The sequence below is a fragment of the Elephas maximus genome, chromosome 2, assembly GCF_024166365.1.
Source record: "Elephas maximus indicus isolate mEleMax1 chromosome 2, mEleMax1 primary haplotype, whole genome shotgun sequence".
Lineage (NCBI taxonomy): Eukaryota > Metazoa > Chordata > Mammalia > Proboscidea > Elephantidae > Elephas > Elephas maximus.
In genome coordinates this window covers 83,081,970-83,105,254 of record NC_064820.1, presented here as the reverse complement: position 1 = coordinate 83,105,254, position 23,285 = coordinate 83,081,970, and the positions used below count along the sequence as shown (strand labels likewise).

Genomic DNA, 23,285 nt, shown 5'->3' with positions numbered 1-23,285 from the left:
TTGGAAGGCATTGAAAAGATGACTGGGAAGGGGCTGCCTCCTCAAAGTAGAGTTGACCTTAATGACGTGGATGGAGTCAAGCTTTCGGGACCTTCATTTGCTGATGTGGCATGACTCAAAATGAGAAGAAACAGCTACAAACATCCATTAATAATCAGAACAGGGAATGTATGAATCTAGGAAAATTGGAAATCATCAAAAATGAAATGGAATGTGTAAACATTAATATCCTAGGCATTAGTGAGCTGAAATGGACTGGTATTGGTCACTTTGAATTGTACAATCATATGATCTACTATGCCAGGAATGACAACTTGAGGAATGGCATTGAATTCATTGTCAAAAAGAAGATTTCAAGATCGATCCTCAAGTACAGTGCTGTCAATGATAGGGTAATATCCATACGCCTGTAAGGAAGACCAGTTAATATGACTGTTATTCAAATATACATACCAATCACTAAGTCCACAGATGAAGATATTGAAGATTTTTACCAGCTTCTGCAGTCTGAAATTGAACATGATGCAGTCAGGATGCATTGATAATTACTGGTGATTGGAATGCAAAAGTTGGAAACAAAGAAGGATCAGTAGTTGGAAAATATTGCTTTGGTGATAGAAACGATGCTAGAGGTTGCATGATAGAATTTTGCAAGACCAACGACTTCTTCACTGCAAATACCTTTTTTCATCAACATAAATGGCTGCTATACACTTGGACCTCGCCAGATGGAATAACACAGGAATCAGATCGACTAATCTGTGGAAAGAGACAATGGAAAAGCTCTGTATCATCAGTCAGAACAAGGCCAGGGGCTGACTGCAGAACAGACCGTCAGTTGTTCATTTGCAAGTTCAAGTTGAAACTGAAGAAAATTAGAACGAGTTGACGAGAGCCAAAGTACGGCCTTGAGTATATCCCACCTGAATTTAGAGACCATCTCAAGAATAGATTTGATGCATTTAACAGTAATGCTCAAAGACCAGACGAGTTGTGGAAGGACATCATCCATGAAGAAAGCAAAAGGTCATTAAAAAGACAAGAAAGAAAAGACCAAAATGGATGTCAGAAGAGACTCTGAAGCTTGCTCTTGAGTGTCAAGTAGCTAAAGCAAAAGGAAGAAATGATGAAGTAAAAGAACTGAACAAATTTCAAAGTGTGGCTCGAGAAGACAAAGTAGAGTATGATAATGACATGTGCAAAGAGCCGGAGATAGAAAACCAAAAGGGAAGAACACTCTCGGCATTTCTCAAGCTGAAAGAACTGAAGAAAAAATTTAAGCTTCGAGTTGCAATAGTGAAGGATACTATGGGGAAGATATTAAACGACACAGGAAGCATCAAAAGAAGATGGAAAGAATACACAGAGTCATTATACCAAAAAGAATTGGTCGACTTTTCAAGTATTTCAAAAGGTAGCATATGATCAGAAACCAATGGTACTGAAGGAAGGAGTCCAAGCTGCACTAAAGGCACTGACAAAAAACAAAGCTCCAGGAATTGATGGAATACCAATTGAGATGTTTCAACAAACAGATGCAGTGCTAGAAGCGCTCACTCGTCTGTGCCAGGAGATTTGTAAGACTGACTGGAAGAGATCCATGTTCATGCCTATTCCCAAGAAAGGTGATCTATTTGAGTGCGGAAATTATCGAACAACATCATTAATATCACCCACAAGTAAAATTTTGCTGAAAATCTTTCAAAAACAAGTGCAGCAGTATATTGACAGGGAACTGCCAGAAAATCAGGCCAGATTCAGGAGATGATGTGGAACCAGGGATATCATTGGTGATGTCAGATGGATCCTGGCTGAAAGCAGACAGTAATAGAAAGATGTTCACCTGTGTTTTATTGACTATGCAAAGGCATCCGATTGTGTGGATCATAACAAATTATGGATAAAATTGCAAAGAATGGGAATTCCAGAACACTTACTTGTGCTCATGAGAAATCTGTACATAGATCAAGAGGCAGTTGTTTCAACAGAACAAGGGGATACTGCGTGGTTTAAAGTCAGGAAAGGTGTGCATCATGGTTGTATCCTTTCACCATACCTGTTCAGTCTGTGCGCTGAGCAGATAATCTGAGAATCTGAACTGTATGGAGAAGATCCGGGCATCAGCGTTGGAGGAAGACTCATTAACAACCTGCATTATGCAGATGATACAGCCTTACTTGCTGAAAATGAAGAGGACTTGAAGCACTTACTGATGAAGATCAAAGATCACGACCTTCAGTGTGGGTTACACCTCAACATAAAGAAAACAAGAATCCTCACAACTGGACCAATAAGCAACATCATGATAAACGGAGAAAAGATTGAAGTTGTCAAGGATTTCATTTTACTTGGATCCACAATCCATACCCGTGGACGCAGCGGGCAAGAAATCAAGAGACCCACCACGTCAGACAAATCCGCTATGAAACCTCTTTAAAGTGTTGAAAAGCAAAGATGTCACCTTGAAGACTAAGGTGTGCCTTACCTAAGCCATGGTATTTTCAATTGCATCTTATGCATGTGAAAGCTGGGCAATGAATAAGGAAGACTGAAGAACAATTGATGCCTTTGAATTGCGGTGTTGGCGAAGAATATTGACTATACTGTGGACTGCCAAAAGAACGAACCAATCTGTCTCAGAAGAAGTACAACCGGAATGCTCCTTAGAAGCAAGGATGGCGAGACTACGTCTTACATACTTGGACATGTTGTCAGGAGGGATCAGTCCCTGGAGAAACACATCATGCTTGGTAGAGTACAGGGTCAGCGAAAAAGAGGAAGACCCTTAACAAGATAGATTGACATAGTGGCTGTGGCAATGGCCTTAAGCATAACAGTGATGGTGAGGATGGTGCAGGACGGGACAGTGTTTCGTTCTGTGGTACACAGGGTTGCTATGAGTTGGAACTGACTCAACGGTGCCTAACAACAAGAAATGTCCTTTTTTTAATTAAACATTAATAGTTACTTAATTTTGCTTGAAATTGTTTTTTCAGCCTGCTCTCACAGAAGTTATTTGTTCTCCATTACTTTTGTCTGTTTTTTTGAATTTGATTTTTAATTAGTGAAGTTTTCCTTTTCTGGAAGCTTTTAAATTCGTTTAAAAAACTTCGTGTTCTAATGTGTGTGTGTGTGTGTGTGTGTGTATTAAAACATCTTTTGAGTAGAAGTAGTTTACTGGAGATCAGTCAGCAGAGTTTTAATGTTGGCCTCAAAATTTTTTGTCTTTTTTTTTATGTAGTTTGGAAAATTTCAATTCCTCTTTATAATTTGGGATCAATGAGCCTTGAGTGTGGGATGTTATCACCTCTTAAGATCACAGTATAGTTTTAAGGTCTTTGCTTCGTAGCTAACAACCTTTACACATTTCTAAGTTGTAAGCTCCAGGATCTTAAATGTTATGTGTTTGCTTTTCCATATTATATTCTGAAATATACCAAAATGCTGGCAGTGTACAACTGCCTATCTGTCACAGCCAGTAGTCCTGTGATTCAGCAGAGAATCTTCTCAGGAATAGCTAACGGTAAGAAGCCATAATGATAGTCACAGTTCATTTTATTATATTTCTTTGGTAATATCTAAGGCTTCTTAAGAATCGTGGGGTAATGTCTTCACTGTTGTACTTGTTGAATAAAGTCTCATGTATATCAAAGTATCCTTAGGGGAGAGAAGCTACCAAGTTCAAATTCTTACATTATTACACAGCAGGACTGAAGTTGAAACATGCATATATTACTTTACTTGATGTTTCTGAGAAATATTTTCCTAGTGTTTATAGCAGATGTCCATGGTTTTACCTTGGATTGTTGAGCTGTGGTGAGCTAAGGAGAATTTCAGATACACTGCTTCATTAAAATAACTGCTTTTAAAATTAATCTTTATTTCATTATATGATTGGTGAACTTGTAACAACTATTCTTTTAGCTTAAAATAGTAAAGACTTGATTATTTCCAGTCCTTGGAGGAGTGGAGGAGCCCTAGTTGCTCAGTGGGTAAAGCAATCAACTGCTAACTGAAAGGTCAGGGGTTCGAAACCACCAGGGGCTCTGGGGGGGAAAGATGTGGCAATCTGCTTCTGTAAAGATTTACAGCATTGGAAACCCTATGGGATTGCTATGAGTTTGAATTCCAACTCCACCGCTGTGGGTTTGGTTTTCGGTATTCTTACTTTGGGAGGAGCCCTGGTGGTACAATGGTTAAGCACTTGGCTGCTAACTGAAAGTTTAGTGGTTTGAACCCACCAGCCGCTCCATAGGAGAAAGATGTGATAGTTTGCTTCTATTAAGATTTAGAGACTTGGATATCCTACGGGAAAGTTCTACACTGTCTGACAGAGTTACTATGAAGTAAAAATCGACTCAACGGCAGTGAATTTGGTTTGGATTTTTTCCTACTTTACGGATGAAAAAATTGAAAGAAGTGTATAAATCATATAAAGATATTTTAGGTACAGTATTCTGTGAACCTTCTGTAGTATGCAGAAGATTTTACAAAATATTCAAAAGAATGTCACAGATAAGGAAACAGAATTTATTTAAAAAGAGTAGCTTAAATTGGAAATAATTTTAAAGCTATCATTATGTAGAAAAGTCTGAGAAATTGCTAACTGGGATTACAGTGCATTATCACATAGTATTTATATAAAATTTGTCGTAAATTGATAAAGATAATACCTTTATCTTTTCTAGGTAATTTTTTTTTTTAATGTGGTGTTTGATTCATAAAGAATCCCTTTCTCAAAAATTATCCTGTAGTTTGAGCTTTACTTTTAGTTATCAAGGTCTGAACTATTAAAAGACATAAAGGTATATTCTGGGAACAGGGATGAAGGAAATAGGAATGAAGACATAAAATTGAAATATATAGAAATACAAGATAGCACATAGGAAATTCCAATGGAAAAATAGAGGTTAAAAAATTCTGTAGGTGGAAGGCATTATGCTGAGTGGAATTAGTTGCAAAAGAAAAAATATTTTATGAGACCACTATTATAAGGACTCAAGAACAAATTTAAACACATGAGAAAATATTCTTTGATGGTTATGAGGGTGGGGAGGGAGGGAGAGGGGTATTTGCTAATGAGATGGTAGACAAGAACTATTTTAGGTGAAGGGAAAGACAACACACAGTACAGGAAAGGTCAGCACAACTGGACTAAACCAAAAGCAAAGAAGTTTCCTGAATAAACCGAATACTTCGAAGGCCAGAGTAGCAGGGACACGGTTTCAGGGGACATCTAGGTCAGTTGGCATAATAAAATATATTAAGAAAACGTTCTGCATCCCACTTTGGTGAGTGGCGTCTGGGGTCTTTAACGCTAGCAAGTGGCCATCTAAGAGGCATCAATTGGTCTCAACTCACCTGGAGCAAAGAAGAATGAAGGAACACCAAAGATATAGGGTGAAGATGAGCCCAAGAGACAAAAAGGGCCAAATAAACCAGAGACTACAACAGCCTGAGACCAGAAGAACTAGATGGTGCCTGGCTACCACCGATGACTGCCCTGACAGGGAACAGGAGAGCAATGGGATGTAGACCTGATGAAGTAGGAGAGCAGTGGGATGTAGACCCCAAATTCTCGTAAAAAGAGCAGACTTTTTAAATGGTCTGACTGAGACTAGAGGGACCGCAGGCAGAGGTCATGGTCCCCGGACGCTTTGTTAGCTCAAGACAAGAACCATTCCCAAAGCCAACTCTGCAGACGGGTTGGACTGGACTATAAGACAGAAAATGATACTGGTGAGGAGTGAGCTTCTTGGCTCGAGTAGAGACATGAGACTATGTGGGCAACTCCTGTCTGGAGGCGAGATGAGAAGGCAGAGGGGGATAGGAGCTGGTTGAATGGACTCAGGGAATGCAGGGTGGAGAGGAGGAGTTTGCTGTCTCATTAGGGGGAGAGCACGTAGGAGTACATGGCAAGGTGTGTATAAGTTTTTGTATGAGAGACTGACTTGATTTGTAAACTTTCACTTAAAGCACACACAAAAAAGAAATTCTAGAGGAAATTAGGATTAGGATGCCACAGTGGTGTTAGGAGATGGCTCTAACAAAGGAGAATGAGTAGAATTTGAGGATGCTCTAGATTGAAGGGTAGAACTTAGAAAAGTGGAAAGAATTTGATTGGAGGCATCATATGAGCAAAGGCATGACGTGGTGGTGAGTTGATCAGTTTACTTGTCTAATAGTATTGGTGTAGAAGAATAATGGTTGATGAGCTTAAAGAGGGATGTGAGTTTTAAATTATGAGGGCATTTGAATATTAAGTCCAGTAGTTTGGACTCTAGGCAGTCAAGAGCCTTTGAAATCCTTGAGGAGGGCTGACATATGCAAGTTAGTGCTTTAAGCATATTAAATTTCAGTGATGCACATTATAGACAGAAGAAGGAGACTGTTAGAAAAGCCCTATGGTGATGTTATCTACCTATGCTCGGATAGCAGCAATGAGAAGGGATTAATGTGAGTGGACCAGGTAAGAAATAATGGTACCTGGTTACTGTTTAAGGAGCTCTGGTGGTGCAGTGGTTCAGTGCTTGGCTGCTATCTGAGAAGTTGGTGGTTCGAACCCACCAGTGGCTCCATCTGAGAAAAGACCTGGTGATCTGTTCCCATAAAGATTACAGCCTAGGAAACCCTGTGGGACAATTCTGTCATATAGGGTTGCTGTGAGTCAAAGTTCACTCAATGGCACACAACAACATTGGCTCAAGTGGTTAAGCTCTGGACTGCCAACTGAAAGGTTGGGTGGTTCAAACCCACCCAGAGGCACCTTGGAAGAAAGGCCTGGCAGTCTTTTTTCCAAAAGGTCATAGCCATGAAAACTCTATGAGACACCATTCTACTTTGGAACACATGGGGTCGCTGTGAGTTAAATCAACTCTGTGGCATCTGGCTTTGTTTTGTAGTTACTGTTTAGATATGAGAAGAATCCACAATATTTCTATGGTTTCTGGTATCTGAGAGAGTTCGTAGAAATAGGAAATTCTAATATGAAAATCATTTCAGCATGAAAGATGAGTTTGGTTTTAGACATGACAATTTTGGGGTGAAAGAGACATCCAGTGATAGCTAGTTAGAGACGTGGACCTAGTGCAGAGAATTGAGTTTAGGACTACAGTTTGGGAAATTGATCCCCATAGAGATGAAGGTTATTCGTAAGGATAAAGGAAGTCTTAGCAGTTTCAGAGATTATAGAACAGTGTAGCCTGAAAGATGGTGCACAGAACCTTAGGGAGCAGAGGAAGAGGACTCAGTGAAGGGAATTTTTGAAAACAGATGGTTAAAGGAATAGGGGAACCTGTGAAAAGAAAGCAAAGGGAAAATTGGTTTGTTCAAAATAACATTTATTTCTCTCCCTATTGCAAATGCAGCACTTCTTTAACGGAAGAAACTTGAAAAATAAACAGCACAGATGTTTAAAAAGGTATTTGTAATCCTGTTAGCCGGAGAAAACTATTGTAAATATTTTAACGTATGTCTGAAATTACTTTATATTTATCCCTTAGTATGTCTGTGTACTTGTGTATTTATATCGGTACACAGGAGAGTTTTTGTTCTTTCCACCTAAAGGTTGATGTAAGTGGTATATAAAGAGTAAGGCTACTTAATTCCACAGCTTCCTTGTTGATCCAACCTTGTATATATTTAATGTATGTACAATTTCCCAGAATATCTGTTGTGTTTTCAAATTACTAATTAAAAAAAAAAAGATTCAGCCCTAATATTATACTTTTATTTTTCAGATGATGGCAAAAGGGAAAAATGCATCAGAACTGTTTCCTGCTGTTGTAAAGAACGTGGCCAGTAAAAATATTGAGGTACATTTTGATTCGTAATTCCTTTTGTTGTAAAAGAATCATACAGTTTTCAGTTACTTTCAAAGGCAACGTAAGATACTTAAGTTATCATTAGATTTTTGTTTTAATAAAAATATCCATAGTCTTAAATGTAGGTAAAATAGAAAAAAAAGTAGACATAATCCTAGCTTTGGATTTTTGGTCAGGAATGTAAAAAGCATAAATTGAGATTAATTCACTTGGGTGAATGACAGTAAACTTGTTGAGTTTTCACCTGTTTCTCCAGGCCAGTTTACTTAAAATTCTGGTCTAGGCATTTAATTTTAAGCTAATTATATGTCTAGTGAAACAGGCCTAGTCAAGTATATCCCAGACCTTAATGATTTGGGGCTTTTTGGCATTGCTAGGACTAAGCTAGGAGGGTATCAGTCCCTGGAGAAGGATATTATGCTTTGTAAAGTAGAGGGTCAGCGAAAAAGAGGAAGACCCTCAAAGAGATGGATTGACACGGTGGCTGTAGTAATGGGCTCAAGGATAGCAACTATTGTGAGGATGGACCGGGCAGTGTTCCGTTCCGCTGTGCACAGCATCGCTATGAGTCAGAACTGACTTGGTGGCACCTAACAACAACAACAACAACAACAACAAGACTAAACCCAGGAGTATTTCCCAGAGTTCTCATACTATTCTTGATATGTACTAAGCACTCCGCATGTATATGTGGATTGAATGAACATATCTCAGTAAAATGCAGTTTTCTGCAATCTGGTACTGAAGTTATATTCCTGCACCCTTCCACATCATAGACGAAGCTTGGTTAATTGATAGAATTTTCTCAATTTAAAGCCCCCCCCTTTTTTTTAATAAAATTTAAAAACGTGTTACTGCTACTATTTGTCTGCATTTAGTTGGTAGATGACAAAACAAATGAACAAATAACAGGAACCTTGAGCCATGAGATCATGGTTATGACAGCTTGAGAGAGAGAGCAAGCGGACTAAGGTGCCTTATTTCAGGGGAAAGCTGCTTATGTAATTTTGATTGTATATTCCGTATGTTCCATGGTTTGGTCATTTTTTGTTAGTGAAGTTGCTTTATTTTGTGTGATGGTATTAAATATCTAAAGCACCCTTGTCAGCAGAATTAACTAGAGAAAAACACTTAGAAAGCATGATATTTTGGCATAAACCTAATTTACGTTCCTCTTGCTAAGGCTTTGCCTAGGAAATGTGCTAGATCAGTATAAATGACCGGTGCAGAAGAGTAGTCCTCCTCCTTTAGCATGCAGTATGATTGGAAATGATAACTAGTTTGGCATTGGTGCAGTGAGTTTAACATAGCACTATTTCTCCAAGAGCCTAAAATAACCCTACCTTCAGTACCTTATTTATCTTTCCATCCAGTACTGCACTGGCTAACATTCTCTTATTTATTTCAGACACACGTGAATTTGTTCCTTTCTTTGACATATTGGGATGTCCAGCCCCAAATCATGAAATATATCAAGTGTATAATACGAATGTGTATTGTATATACATTATGTGTTAATGATAATATGGATAGCATTCATGTATAATATTGAATATTGTATCTTAGTATACTTCTATAGTGTTCATTGTTTTTCAGGCATTGTTCTAAGCCCTTTACACAAATTAACTAACTTGATACTTAACCTGTCAAGTCTTTTGTTGTTGTTGTGCGCCATTGAGTCAATTCTGACTCATAGTAACCCTATATGACAGAGTAGAACTGCCCATAGGGGTTTTGTAGGCTGTAATCATTATTATTATTTTTTTTAATCATTATGGGAGCAGATTGTCAGGTCTTATCTCCCCTGGAGTCTCTGGTAGGTTTGAACCACTAACCTTTCAGTTAGCAGCTGAGCACTTAAACATTATGCCACCAGGCTCCTTTATGAGATCTAAATCCGTTGCTGTCGAATCAGTTCTGACTCATAGTGACCCAATAGGACAGAGTAGAACTGTCCCATAAGGTTTCCAGGGAGCAGCCCGTAGATTCTAACTGCTGACCTTTTGGTTAGCAGTTGAGCTCTTAACCACTGTGCCACTAGGGCTCTGATTATGAGATCTAGGTTACTATTATATTTGTGTATTAAAAAAGATACCAAGGGTCCACTGTATCTTTATGCAAGTAATGTGTGCCTTCTGTGTATGTTTGCTGGCAGTACCCTCCCCGTGAGGCACCCTCATAAGCACCCCCATGCCAATCCTCTTGCACACGTTGCTGTAAAAAAAAGTTAGCATAGCGTGCTTACAAAAATATCTTGAGGAGGGAGGGCACAACAGGCTAACAAATGTAAAAGGTGCACATTATTTGCATAAAAATATGGCACACATGGTTTTTATATTGTGCAGGTCTATGCACTTACATACTTTCAGCTATCTTTTTCTGTGCATTCTTCAGTATTGATTTTACACATTGAATTTGGAAAGGTGGGACATCCATTTGGAGTTACCTTGGTATCAGTTGGAATGGTAGTTTGATGTTTTTAGTTTGGAGATTAAGTCAAGAGATTTAGGATTGAGAGCCATTTGCAGAGTTGAAGCTGTGAAAGTGAACGTGATTGCAGAGAGAGAACAGGTAGAGGCAAGAAGAAAGTCTTTGCAGTTACCTGCATTATTGGCACAGGAGGGAGGTGACTCAGTGAAGGCATCAGGATGGTGTCGTGTTATAGAAACAGGTGGAACGGTGTAGAGAGGTTGAGAAAATTGAGAAATGGGTTTGACAGATTGGGCAATTGGTAGGAATAAATGTATTATACATGCAGAAGAGGAAAAAGCAGGTTCAGTGGAAGTGGGAAACTGAGGGTTAAAAAGGGTAGAAAGTGAGAACAATTTTAGAGTTTGAGATAGTGGTTATGATGACAACCTGAGAGAGTGAGAGAGAGCAAGGAGGGATAATTTGAGTGTAATTTAAAGGTATTTTCGAGTGATAATCATGTGATGATCAGGTAAGGCTTTGTAGGAGGATTGATAGGTAGTAATAGTGTCAGGTTGCTGGGAGGAACCTTGAGACTTCTCCCAATGGCTTTCGGACTATTTTTTGAAATTTTATTGTGGTGAAATATATATAACAAAAAGTTTGCCATTTTAACCATTTTGAAATGTACAATTCGGTGACATTAATTACATCCACCATGTTGTGGTATCATCATCAATATCTCTCTTAAGCTGGGTTCTCTAGAGAAGCAAATCCAGTGAAGTGTGTGTGTGTGTATATGTATATATATATATGTGTGTGTGTGTGTGTATATATATATATAAAACCAAGCCCCCACATGTCTGTCAGTTTGTCATATTGTGGGGACTTGTTTGTCGCTGTGATGCTGGAAGCTATGCCACCGATACTCAGATACCAGCAAGGTCACCCATGGAGGACAGGTTTCAGCTGAGCTTCCAGGCTAAGACAGACTAGGAAGAAGGACCTGGCAGTCTACTTCTGAGAAGAATTAGCCAGTAAAAACCTTATGAATAGCAGCAGAACATTATCTGTTTTAGTGCCAGAAGATAAGCCCCTTAGGTGGCAAGGCACTCGGAAGACAACTGGGGAAGAACTGCCTCTTCAAAGTAGAGTCGACCTTAATGACGTGGATGGAGTCAAGCTTTTGGGACCTTCATTTGCTGATGTGGCAAGGCTCAAGATGAGAAGAAACAGCTGCAAGCATCCATTAGTAACCAGACTGTGGAATGTACGAAGTATGAATCTAGGAAAATTGGAAATCATCAAAAATGAAATGGAACTCATAAACATCGATATCCTAGGCATCAGTGAGCTGAAATGGACTGATATTGACCATTTTGAATCAGACAGTCATATAGTCTACTATGCTGGGAATGAAACCTTGAAGAGGAATGGTGTTGCATTCATTGTCAAAAAGAACATTTCAAGATCTATCCTGAAGTACAACGCTCTCGGTGATAGGATAATATCCATACGCCTACGCAGTTAATACGACTGTTATTCAAATTTACGCACCAACCACTAAGGCCAAAGATGAAGAAATTGAAGATTTTTATTAGCTTCTGTAGTCTGAAATTGATTGAACATGCAATTGGGACACATGGATAATTATTGGTGATTGGGATGTGAAAGTTGGAAACAAAGAAAAAGGATTGCTAATTGGAAAATACGGCTTTGATGATGGAAACAATGCCAGAGATCGAATGGTAGAATTTTGTAAGACCAACGACTTCTTCATTGCAAATACCTTTTTTACCAACATAAACGGCCATCTGTACACATGGACCTCTCCAGATGAAATACACAGGAATCAAATCGACTACATTTGTGGAAAGATACGATGGAAAAGCTCAGTATTATCAGTCAGAACAAGGCCAGGGGCCAACTGTGGAACAGACTATCAATTGATTATATGCAAGTTCAAGATGAAACTGAAGAAAATCAGAGCAAGTCCACGAGAGCCAAAATACAACCTTGAGTATATCCCACCTGAATTTAGAGACTATCTCAAGAATAGATTTGATGCGTTGAACACTAATGACCGAAGACCAGATGAGTAGTGAAATGACATCACGAGCATCGTACACGAATAAAGCAAGAGGTCATTGAAAAGACAGGAAAGAAAGAAAAGACCAAGATGAATGTCAGAAAAGACTCTGAAACTTGCTCTCAAATGTCAAGCAGCTAAAGCAAAAGGAAGAAATGATGAAGTAAAAGAACTGAACAGAAGATTTCAAAGGGCAGCTCAAGAAGATAAAGTATTAGAATGACATGTGCAAAGAGCTGGAGATAGAAAACCAAAAGGGAAGAACACGTTCAGTGTTTCTCAAGCTGAAAAAACTGAAGAAAATATTCAAGCCTTGAGTTGCAATAGTGAAGGGTTCTATGGGGAGAATATTAAATAAACAACACAGGAAGCATCAAAAGAAGGTGGAAGGAAGGCACAGATTCATTATACCAAAAAGTATTAGTTGACGCTTAACCATTTGAAGAGGTAACTTATGATCAGGAACGAATGGTACAGAGGGAGGAAGTCCAAGCTGCCCTGGAGGCATTGGCGAAGAACAAGGCTCCAGGAATTGATAGAATATTAATTGAGATGTTTTATCAAACGGGTACAGCACTGGAAGTGCTAACTCGGCTGTGCCAAGAAATTTGGAAGACAGCTACCTGGCCAACTGACTGGAAGAGATCCATATTTATGCCTATTCAAAGAAGGGTGATCCAACCGAATGTGGAAATTATTGAACAATATCATTAATATCACATGCAAGCAAAATTTTGCTGAAGATCATTCAAAAGCAGCTGCAACAGCATATCAACAGGGAACTGCCAGAAATTCAGGCAGGATTCAGAAAGAGGACGTGGAACCAGGGATATCATTGCTGATGTCAGATGGATGCTGGCTGAACACAGAGGATACCAGAAGGACGTTTACCTGTGTTTTATTGACCGTGGAAAGGCATTCGACTGTGTGGATCATAACAAATTATGGATAACATTGCAAAGAATGGGAATTCCAGAACACTTAATTGTGCTCACGAGGAACCTTTACATAGATCAAGAGGCAGTTGTTTGAATAGAACAAGGGGATACTGTGTGGCTTAAAGTCAGGAAAGGTGTGCGTCATGGTTGTATCCTTTCACCATACCTATTCAACCTGTATGCTGAGCAAATAATCCAAGAAGCTGAACTATATGAAGAAGAACGGGGCATCAGGATTGGAGGACGACTTATTAACAACCTACATTATGCAGATGACACAACCTTGCTTGCTGAAAGTGAAGAGGACTTGAAGCACTTACTGATTGATGAAGATCAAAGACCACAGCCTTCAATATGGATTACACCTCAACATAAAACAAAAATCCTCACAGTTGGACCAATAAGTCCCTTAATGATAAATGGAGAAAAGATTGAAGTTGTCAAGGATTTCATTTTACTTGTATCCACAATCGACACCCACGGAAGCTGCAGTCAGGAAATCAAAAGATGCACTACATTGGGCAGATCTGCTGCAAAAAACCTCTTTAAAGTGTTGGAAAGCAAAGATGTCACCTTGAAGGCTAAAGTGCGCCTGACCTAAGCCAAGCTCTTAACCACTACACTGCCAGGGTTTCATATATGTATTTATCTCAAGAAGATGGCTCACACAGTTGTAGAGGCTGGCAAGTTCCAAGTCCTTGGGTCAGGTGTCAGGCTGGAGACTTTTCCTGACTCATGTAGCTGTAGGGCCTGACAAACCCAAGATCAGCAGGTCAGATGGCAGGCCACTGGCTCGTGCTGTAGAGGCAGATGAATCCAAGATCGGCAGGTAACATGGCAAGCCACTGGTTCAAGTCCCAAGAACCAGAGGTCAGTTGATAATGAGCTGGATGCAGGATCCAAAGCAAGGAAGTGAGCTTTTCCAGAACGTCCATATATATCGGATCCAGACCTCACCCCCAAGGAAACTTCCTTTTCAACTGATTGGCTGCTTACATCAGATCACAAAATGGAGAATGATTATATGAAATCACAAAATGGACAATGAGTACATCATTACGTAACTGCCAAATTACATAATTACATAACTGTGAAACTACGTAATTACATTACCACTGAGAATTATGACCCAGCCAAGTTGACACACAACCTTAACCATCACACTATCCATTTCCAAAATTTTTAAATTACCCCAAACAGAAACTCAGTACCCCTTCAGCAGTAATATTCATTCCTTCCTGCTAACCACTATTGAACACTGTCCCTGTGCATTTGTCTATTCTAGATACGTCATTGAAGTGGGATCATACAATATTTGTCCTTTTGTGTCTGACTCAGTCAGCCTAATGTTTTCAAGGTTAATCCATGTCATAGCATGTATTAGAATTTTATTTCTCCATGGCTGAATAATACATCAAGTTTTGTAGCAGTATCTGTCACAGAGGAAAAACTTCAAGTTTGCTTAAAGTAAAATAAAGAGGTTCATTGAAAGTATAAGAACATTTGAAAGGGCAAACATGGGCTCCATCCAAGTAATACCAATGAATCCAAGGTGGGGCTGCTACAGAACACCAGTTATAAGGCAAAATCAGGAGGTATGAATGTATCTTCTTGAGGGTGCTCTGTGTGTAGTCACAGGATGACTACAAGGCAGATATCCTGAGAACTGATTGTTAGAATAACTTACTTAAGGCAGAACATTTCCTGGGGATGTCTTGTACTGAAGGTTTAATAACCATTTATGCCAGTATCTCTGGAGACAATGTATGCCAGCCCCGGGGTGACCACAGAGAAAAAAAAACTTAGTAAGCAGGTCTAGCTTCTGTTACAAAGGTCAACTGATTCTGTAGTTAAAGTAGATCCAAAGATGACATTTGGGTCCTGACTTTAAATCAGCCATTATACTTTAGTCAAGTGTCTCTAAAATTTAGTGTGCCTCACCAGTCTCGTAGTGCTTTAGTAGTCAGTCTGTATTGAGGTAAGCCAAATATTATTAGGGATTTTATAATTAATAGTGTATTTAATTTGAAAAACAAGGCATATTCTTTTTTTTTTTTTAATTTTTTATTGAACTTTAGATGACGGTTTACAGAACAAACTAGTTTCTAATCAAACAGTACACTCATTGCTGTATGACATTGGTTAACAACCCTACAACATGTCAACACTCTCCCTTCTCAACCCTGGGTTCCCTATTACCAGCTTTCCTGTTCCCTCCTACCTTCAAGTCCCTACTCCAGAGCTTGTGTACCCCTTTAGTCTTGCTTTGTTGCATGGGCCTGTTCAGTCCTTGGCTGAAGAGTCAACCTCAGGAGTGGCCTCTTCACTGAGCTGAAAGGGTGTTGGGGGGCATACTCTCAGGGTTTCTCCAATCTGTGTCAGGCCAGAGACTTTCTTTTTGAGTTAGAATTTTGTTGTACATTTTTCTGCAGCTCTGTCCCGGACTCTTGACTGTTATCCCTGTCAGAGCAGTCAGTGGTGGTAGCCAGGCACCATCTCATTGTACTGGACTCAGTCTGGTAGAGGCAGTGGTAGATGTGGTCCGTTAGTCCTTTGAATTAATCTTTCCCTTATGTCTTTAGTTTTCTTCATTCTTCCTTGCTCCCAAAGGGGTGAGACCAGTGGAGTATCCTAGATGGCTGCTCACAGGCTTTTAAGGCCCCAGACACTACTCACCAAAGTAGAATGTAGAACGTATTCTTTATAAACTCTTTTATGCCAATTGAGCTGGATGTTCACTGAGACCATGGTCCCCACAGCCCTTAGCCCAGCAATTCGGTCCCTCACGGAGTTTGGATGTATCTATGGAGCTACGCTGGCCTTGCCTAAATAAGGCACATTCTAATGAAAAGCAAGTAGAATCAGTAAAATAACCATAACCTGAGAATACCAATTAAATTTTTTGTTTAAATGGATCAGATCATCTGGGTCACACTTCATTTGTATAACATATTACTGTGATTAAAAAGTCTAATAAACATCTTAGCTATTATTTTAACACAATGGCAGTCTCAAATAAAACGTTTCACCATAGAAAGTAAATTAGTAGCCTAAATAATCTTGCATTTACATATTTAAAATCTGGAATAGTAAATGTGGAGTAAATATGAAATTTCTGAATACACATTTCCATATAAAAATGAATTTTTTCCCTGTCGTCTTAACATGTTTTATATCATAGGATTTTAAAGATATGTACTTTGACGTACTTTTTAGATCCGTTTTTGAGTATACTTCATTTTTCTGTTACTACATTATATATTGCAGATAGGTGAATTTTACTACCAAAATGAGTAGTTATCATAAAGTCACTTTTGACTTGATCGACTTGGGTAAAGCCAAATCAAAACAATTGTACCCTTGTTGCCAACTTATAAACTAGATTGAATTAATTTAATATTGGACTTAAATAATTTGACAAGCCATATATTCTTTCTGAGATTCAAATTTAGTGGGAAAAATCTAGGCTGAACATGTAATCTCAGAGGTTTTGTAAATTTTATACGTCGTTAATTTTGTAGATATTTATTGAGCACTATTTATGTGCTTGTTACCATGTGTAATTCTGAGGTGATAATTTTAAACATATTGTCTCTTTAATGTCTTGTGACCATGTTATATAAGCTTCCAATTTGATATGTAAATTTGTTTTATGGCCTCTGGTATAAAAAAGTCCAAATAATTTGAAAAAGGTCAAATTTTTCCATAGAAAAATGAGGTGTAGGTAAAGCTTGTTTTCAGTGTTATTGAAAATAGATTAGCCTTTTTTTTTTTTTTAATGCTGTTTGTGGTAGGTGGTGGTTGTTATTAGGTGTTGATTTTGACTCAGTAAAACTGCCCCATACAGTTTTCTTAGCTGTAATCTTTACAGAAGCAGACTGTCAGGTCTTTCTCCCACAGAGTCACTGGGTGAGTGTGAACCACAAACCTTTTTGTTAGCAGATGAGCACTTAACCATTTGTGCCACGAGGGCTCCTTGTTAGGCTGTTTAAAAAAAAAACAAAGAACCATTGCTGATGAGTCGTTGCCAACTCACAGCGCTAGGTTCTTGGTGCCTTACAAACATCAACTCTTTTTATCCTTACAGATAATCTTGTGAGGTTGGTTCTGTGGTTATTTGTGTTTTACATATGAGAACAAGGTGGCACAGACAGGTTACTTGGCCAAGGTTAAACAGCTAATACGCGGCAGAGCCAGAATTCAAGCCAGGTAGCCTGGCTTCAGAACCCATCTTTAATCATTCCCCTTCTTGCACCATCCTGCCTGTTGGGTGAGTCCCTCGTCCTCTTTCTACCTTAGTGTCTTTGACGCTTTATCTGCATCTGATATTAGCTGTGCTTTGGGAAATATCTGTTGTTGGTATAAATTTTTTATGTTTTAGATGTAGGTAGATATGACCAAGTGCTTAGAAATTGATGGTAAATTAGTTTCATTTGGGCCCCTGGTCTTCCTGTAAATAAAACATTTCATACTAATTTTTGTTCATTAAAAGCTGTTTATACTATTCAAAGAATTAACAGTAGAGCTTAAAGAACAGGTTTATTTATTCATTTTTCCCCTTTACAATCAGATTCTGCTGTGCCGCCTAATTTTCGGTAACAAAAATGTGAACTATAAACATAGTTATCAGTCATTTTGTTCCAGATTTCTTTTGTTCTTGAAATACCTTGGTTTTTTTTTTTTTTGTGGGGCAGGGGACATACCCGATTCTTTAATATTGTGGGAAAACTGACGTAAGCATCTCAAAATTTATGTTCAGAGAATTGATTGATATTTCATTACTATGATAGCAAAATTTTATTTTTACAAGCATATGCTGCCTTAGGCATAGTTGAGTTGTACGTCATCTGCCATTAGGTGTCAAGTGATACCAAAAATGACCTACTAAGCAATCAGTGGTTATAGTACAAAGATAATCAAAGGTTTAGTCAATAACTCATGAAGTTTGATGTACTAGTATTGATAAACTAATTAAACAGATCTGCCTGTGTTCTCCCAGCCTACTGGGCTCTGCTGTGATTAGCTTTACAGCAAGGAGTGTTGTAACATTGAATGAAGGTAACTGATCAGGGAATGGTGTAGTCACGGAGCTTTAACTGTTTCCATTTCTGGTCACAGAATGGTTTCAGGGAAAGTAGGCTTTCTCTGTACACCTGCAGCTATTCAGAGCATAGGCCTCTTGTGGTCAATATTGATTGATTCTTAGAACTGGAACAAATTTAGTGTTTTGCAACCTTCTGTGATTTAATATCGTTATGCTTTTTGCTATAACAGTCGCAAAAAGAAATCCTTCTCCAATAGTGAGTAATTATAGCAGTGCCTACTGGCTCAGCTGTGGGTCCGCGTGTTTCAGTGTAGCCAATATAAATCCCTAGCTATGTTTCTGGAGTTCATAATTCAGCTTTAAAAGTTGGCTGTATAGTTACTTAGTAAATAAAAGTGTTGCTGAGAAATAAATTGCAGGGGGGTTGGGGGAGAGGGGCACTCTAACCTATTCTTTAAAAACTTTCCAAAGGACTGTAGACAGAGATCTGAGGATAATTACTAAAGAGAAAGAATATTTTAAATAATTCTTTTTTTGGAAAAATCTCACAAGTTAAACACTTTGGGGGCAAACTTCCTAACACATATGTATTGTTTCCTCATAGTAGCTGGTGACCTTATAGACCTAGCTATCCAGTAAATTATAATCATCAGCAGTAAGTTCCATCTGAGATGTAGCAATTCAATGGGAAATATCTTAATTTTTTTTAGTCATTGTGCTATGATGTTTCATTGAGCTGATAGTTATTGAGCTTGTATGATATTCCAGGCAATGTGGTGGGTCCTGGAAATACACAGATGAATAAGGAATGGTCCCTGTACTGAATAACCTTATGTCATTACAAAGGGGATTTGAGAAATTTCTTAGTTAAATACATCTTATGTGTTGATTTGGTGTATTGAATCTGCTGTTAGTCGACCAACAAGTGTTAGTTGCTTTCTAGCACTGTTGGATTCTTAGGAACTTTGTGATTGAATTGTGGAGAAAGTCATCTCCACCTCAAACAATTAGAGAAATGTTTATTGAACTGTGATCTAAGATTTTAAAAATTTGTTTCCATTTAAGTATAATCTTAAAAATTAGGTATATTTTAGATCATTTGGTTCCCATCTTTAATATTGCCACTAATTTTGGAGCCTAATTTTTGTGTTCTTACGTAAGATCACTTGGTTCCACATGATCACTTAAAGGACCATGTTTCACCAATATATTTATTTTTGTATTCTGCATGTTCTGAAGTTTGAAAAACACTAATTTGAACCATATAAAGATTTTAATTGTGACTATAGATGGGAAGTCCAGGTTGTCCCCGACTTACAATGTATTGAAGTTATGACGAACTGCACTTACAACCATTTGCTTTTTTTTGTACATTTTTTCGTTAGTAATACGTAGTAACAGCGTTGCAGTGCATAATTTGCTGATGTGACCATTCTCAGATGTTCACTCGCAGATTTTCAAAGATTGAATTTATGAGGATAGTGATGATAAAAAGCAGTAATAATGAAAACTAAAAAAAGGTATTCAACTTACGTTAGACTGACTTGTGATGAAGTTGCCTGAACAGGATCCTGTCATAACTTGGGGGCTACCTGTACATTAAAAAGAGATGGGAATTTATAGAATGAAGTTACCTGAAAAACTTCACAGAAAAAGTAAGTTTTTTTTTATTGTTAATAATAATACCTTAATGATGTGTTTTTCAAATTAGAGCATATGCAATTGAGGTTATGAGATAGTATCCTAAGAGTTAGAAAACTACAACTTAGACCTTTGACTTGGAATATTAGATTAAGGGTTAAGTGATTTAAATTGTTCTCTTATTTTAACACAGATGTATTATGAAGTAAAATAAAATTTTGCTATACTTTAAAAGATTAGACCTGGTATTTTAATGAAATTTTATTCTGGGGTGGTCTAATTTGGATGAGGCCTTCAGATACTCTGGGCAGTGGTCTCCTCTTTTGTTAGGGATACCTTGATAGAAAACTCTGAGAAGGACTGCTGTCATAGGCCGCAACATGTAATAGTTACGAACCTGTTTCCTGGGTTGCATTCTGGATCTGCCACTTGCTAGATCTGTGACCTTGGACATGTTACATGACCCTCTGTGTCTTAGTTTCCTCACCTTTGAAATGGAGATGATAATTGTACTAGGGTAGATGTGAAACTTAAATGATTAATACAGTGTTAATGTAAGATCTCATACATTTTAAGTGCTCAGTAAATTCTGTCTGGGCAGTCATAGCAAATTGAGGTAAAGAACAAAAGTTCTAGCCAGAGTTATTTTCTTTCATATTCTGTGTTCCGTAACTAATTTTAATACTGGCCAGAATGACATAAGTGCTTTTAGAAAGGAAAGGATGAGGAACTACTCCAGATGAAAGAAGACTGGTGAGATCCGAAAACTTAAATATAATGTGTGATCCTGGATTAGGAAGAAATACTGTAAATGTAGGATGTTATTAGCAAATTTTGAATATGGATTATTATTAGATAATAGGATTCTACTGATGTAAAATTTCTTAAATTTGATTATGATAATGTAGTTTTGGAATCCCTGGGGGGTACAAATGATTAATGTGCCAGGCTGCTTACTGAATGGTTGGAGGCCAAGCCTACCCAGAGGCACCTTGGAAGAAAGGCCTGGCAATCTACTCCTGAAAAATCAGCCATTGAAAACTCTATGGAGCACAGTTCTAACACACATCAGGTCTCCATGACTCACAGTTGGCTTGATGGCAACTTTTTTTTATTTTAGCATGGTTACGTTAGAAAATGCCCTTGTTACTAGGAGATACACGCTCAAGTGTTTACGGATGAAGACGGGTGGATTAACCAGTGAACAAGGTACTCACTGGCTTAAACCTGTGCTTACTTACTAATTTGTAGTGCATAATCTCATACAGTTTCCCTGGGTTTCACCACATCTTTGTATACTACGGATTAGTAAGTAAGCACAAGTAAACCTGTGGGTACCTTGCTTATTGGGTGATCCATCCCTGGGTGAAGAAAGGTCATGATGTGTTGACTTCAACTTATCTTCAAATTATTCAGAAAAAAAAATATGTTCATATACACACCTTTATGTATACAGAGACATACAGTAAGTGTTGGCAATTGAAAACTGATGGGTGAAAGCTATATGAAATTTCAATGAACTAATCTTGGTGCTTTTAAGTAGGTTCTGTTGAAAGATGATGAAACCCCACACTCAATATCTGAAATAAAAAGACAGTGAATTTATTTTTTACTCTGTCCTTATAAGTTTGCTATGAGTAGGAATGGACTTGACGGCATGCAACAACAACAATAGCAAGGAGAATACTATTTAGACATGGTTACTGAACACACTGGTGGCGTAGTAGTTAAGTGCTATGGCTGCTAACCAAAGGGTCGGCAGTTCGAATCCGCCAGGTGCTCCTTGGATACTCTATGGGGCGGTTCTACTCTGTCCTGTAGGGTCGCTATGAGTCGGAATCGACTCGACGACAGTTTTTTTTTTTACTGAACACAAAAGATGACTGACCTGATAGAGTTTTTTGGGGGAGTGTGGAGTTTAGGGATTTGTGGACTTTAGGGGCCTAAGTGGGTTTTACATAATTTGTAGGTGTGTAGTCACTTGAGTGAGACTGTTGTTGATTGATTGGCCCTCAGAAGTGTGTTTATTGGAGTGAGTTTGTTCTTGATTGGCTAACTTTCAGAAGCAAGGGCCTGTCACAGATAGGTTGTCTTGCAAAACCTTGTTCACTCAGGTGAGCTGTTGTTGATTTATTGAACAGGTCTAAAACAGTTTGGCTGGTTGTGTGTTGCCAAGGCCACAGAGTAATCTGTCTTTTCCTGGGAATTTCGAAACTTAAAATTATCAGTTTAACATTTTTTTTAAATAAAAAGTTTGAAATATTGTTAGAGTTAGAGGAGGTACTATTCATTCGTGTTGAAGGACATCAGGAAAGATGAGATTCACGTCTTAAGTGCAGGTATCTGTATTGTTTCATCGGAACACAAAATTAATTAATATTCATTGTAAAAAAGTAAATAATATAGAAGGATATAAAGAGCGAAGGTCACTGGTTAATACCATCACCCAGAGATAGTCACTGTTAGCATATTACTGTGTAGATTCTCAACTTTTAATGCCTACCTGGTTTGAACTCTGGCTTTGCCATTTACTAGATTTGACATTTTGGTCAAGTTACTTAACCTCTCTACCTATTTTCTCATCTGTAAAATAGAAGTAATACTACTATGTGTTCATTGAGTTCTTGTGAAGATAAAATGAGTTAATCTAAGAATTTAGAACAGTGTCTGGCCCATACTATTAAATATAAATATTTGCTATTGTTGCCATTTGTTTTCTGTTTTAAAGTTTCTGCATTTGGGATGTAGTTTAACAATTAATAGTGACTTAAAATTGGCAGGTTGGTTTTTGTTTTGTTTTTCAGTTTCTTTCTTAGAGGTCTGTAAAATAATGGTACCTTCTAGACTGGATGGAATATCATATGTATGCATCTATTTTTTTTCTTTCTTTTTTTATTGTACTTTAGATGAAGGTTTACAGGACAAACTAGCTTCTCCTTAAACAATTAGTACACATTGTTTTGTGACATTGGTTACCGACCCCATGACATATCAATACTCTACCTTCTCGACCTTGGGTTCCCTGTTACCAGCTTCCCAGTACCCTCCTGCCTTCCTGTCCTTGCCCCTGGGCTGGTATACCCCTTTAGTCTCATTTTGTTTTATGGGGCTGTCCAACCTTTGGCTGAAGGTTGAACCTCAGGAGTGACTTCATTACTGAGCTAAAAGGGTGTCCGAGGGCCGTAATCTCAGAGTTTCTCCAGTGTCTGTCAAGCCAGTAAGTCTGGTCTTTTTTTGTGAGTTAGAATTTTGTTCTACATTTTTCTCCAGCTCAGTCCAGAACCATCTGTTGTGATCCCTCTCAGAGCAGTCAGTGGTGGTAGATGGGCACTGTCTAGTTG

At 38.2% G+C, this 23,285-nt stretch overlaps 1 protein-coding gene across 1 annotated transcript in view; it reads left to right on the top strand.

The window, feature by feature from the left end:
• AP3B1 (adaptor related protein complex 3 subunit beta 1) overlaps positions 1-23,285 on the top strand; it is a 285,822-nt gene that overhangs the window by 52,595 nt on the left and 209,942 nt on the right. Inside the window, exon 3 of the mRNA XM_049866363.1 lies at positions 7,740-7,814. Within this exon, the coding sequence (XP_049722320.1) occupies positions 7,740-7,814 (75 nt within the window). The remainder of the gene's footprint in view (positions 1-7,739; positions 7,815-23,285) is intronic.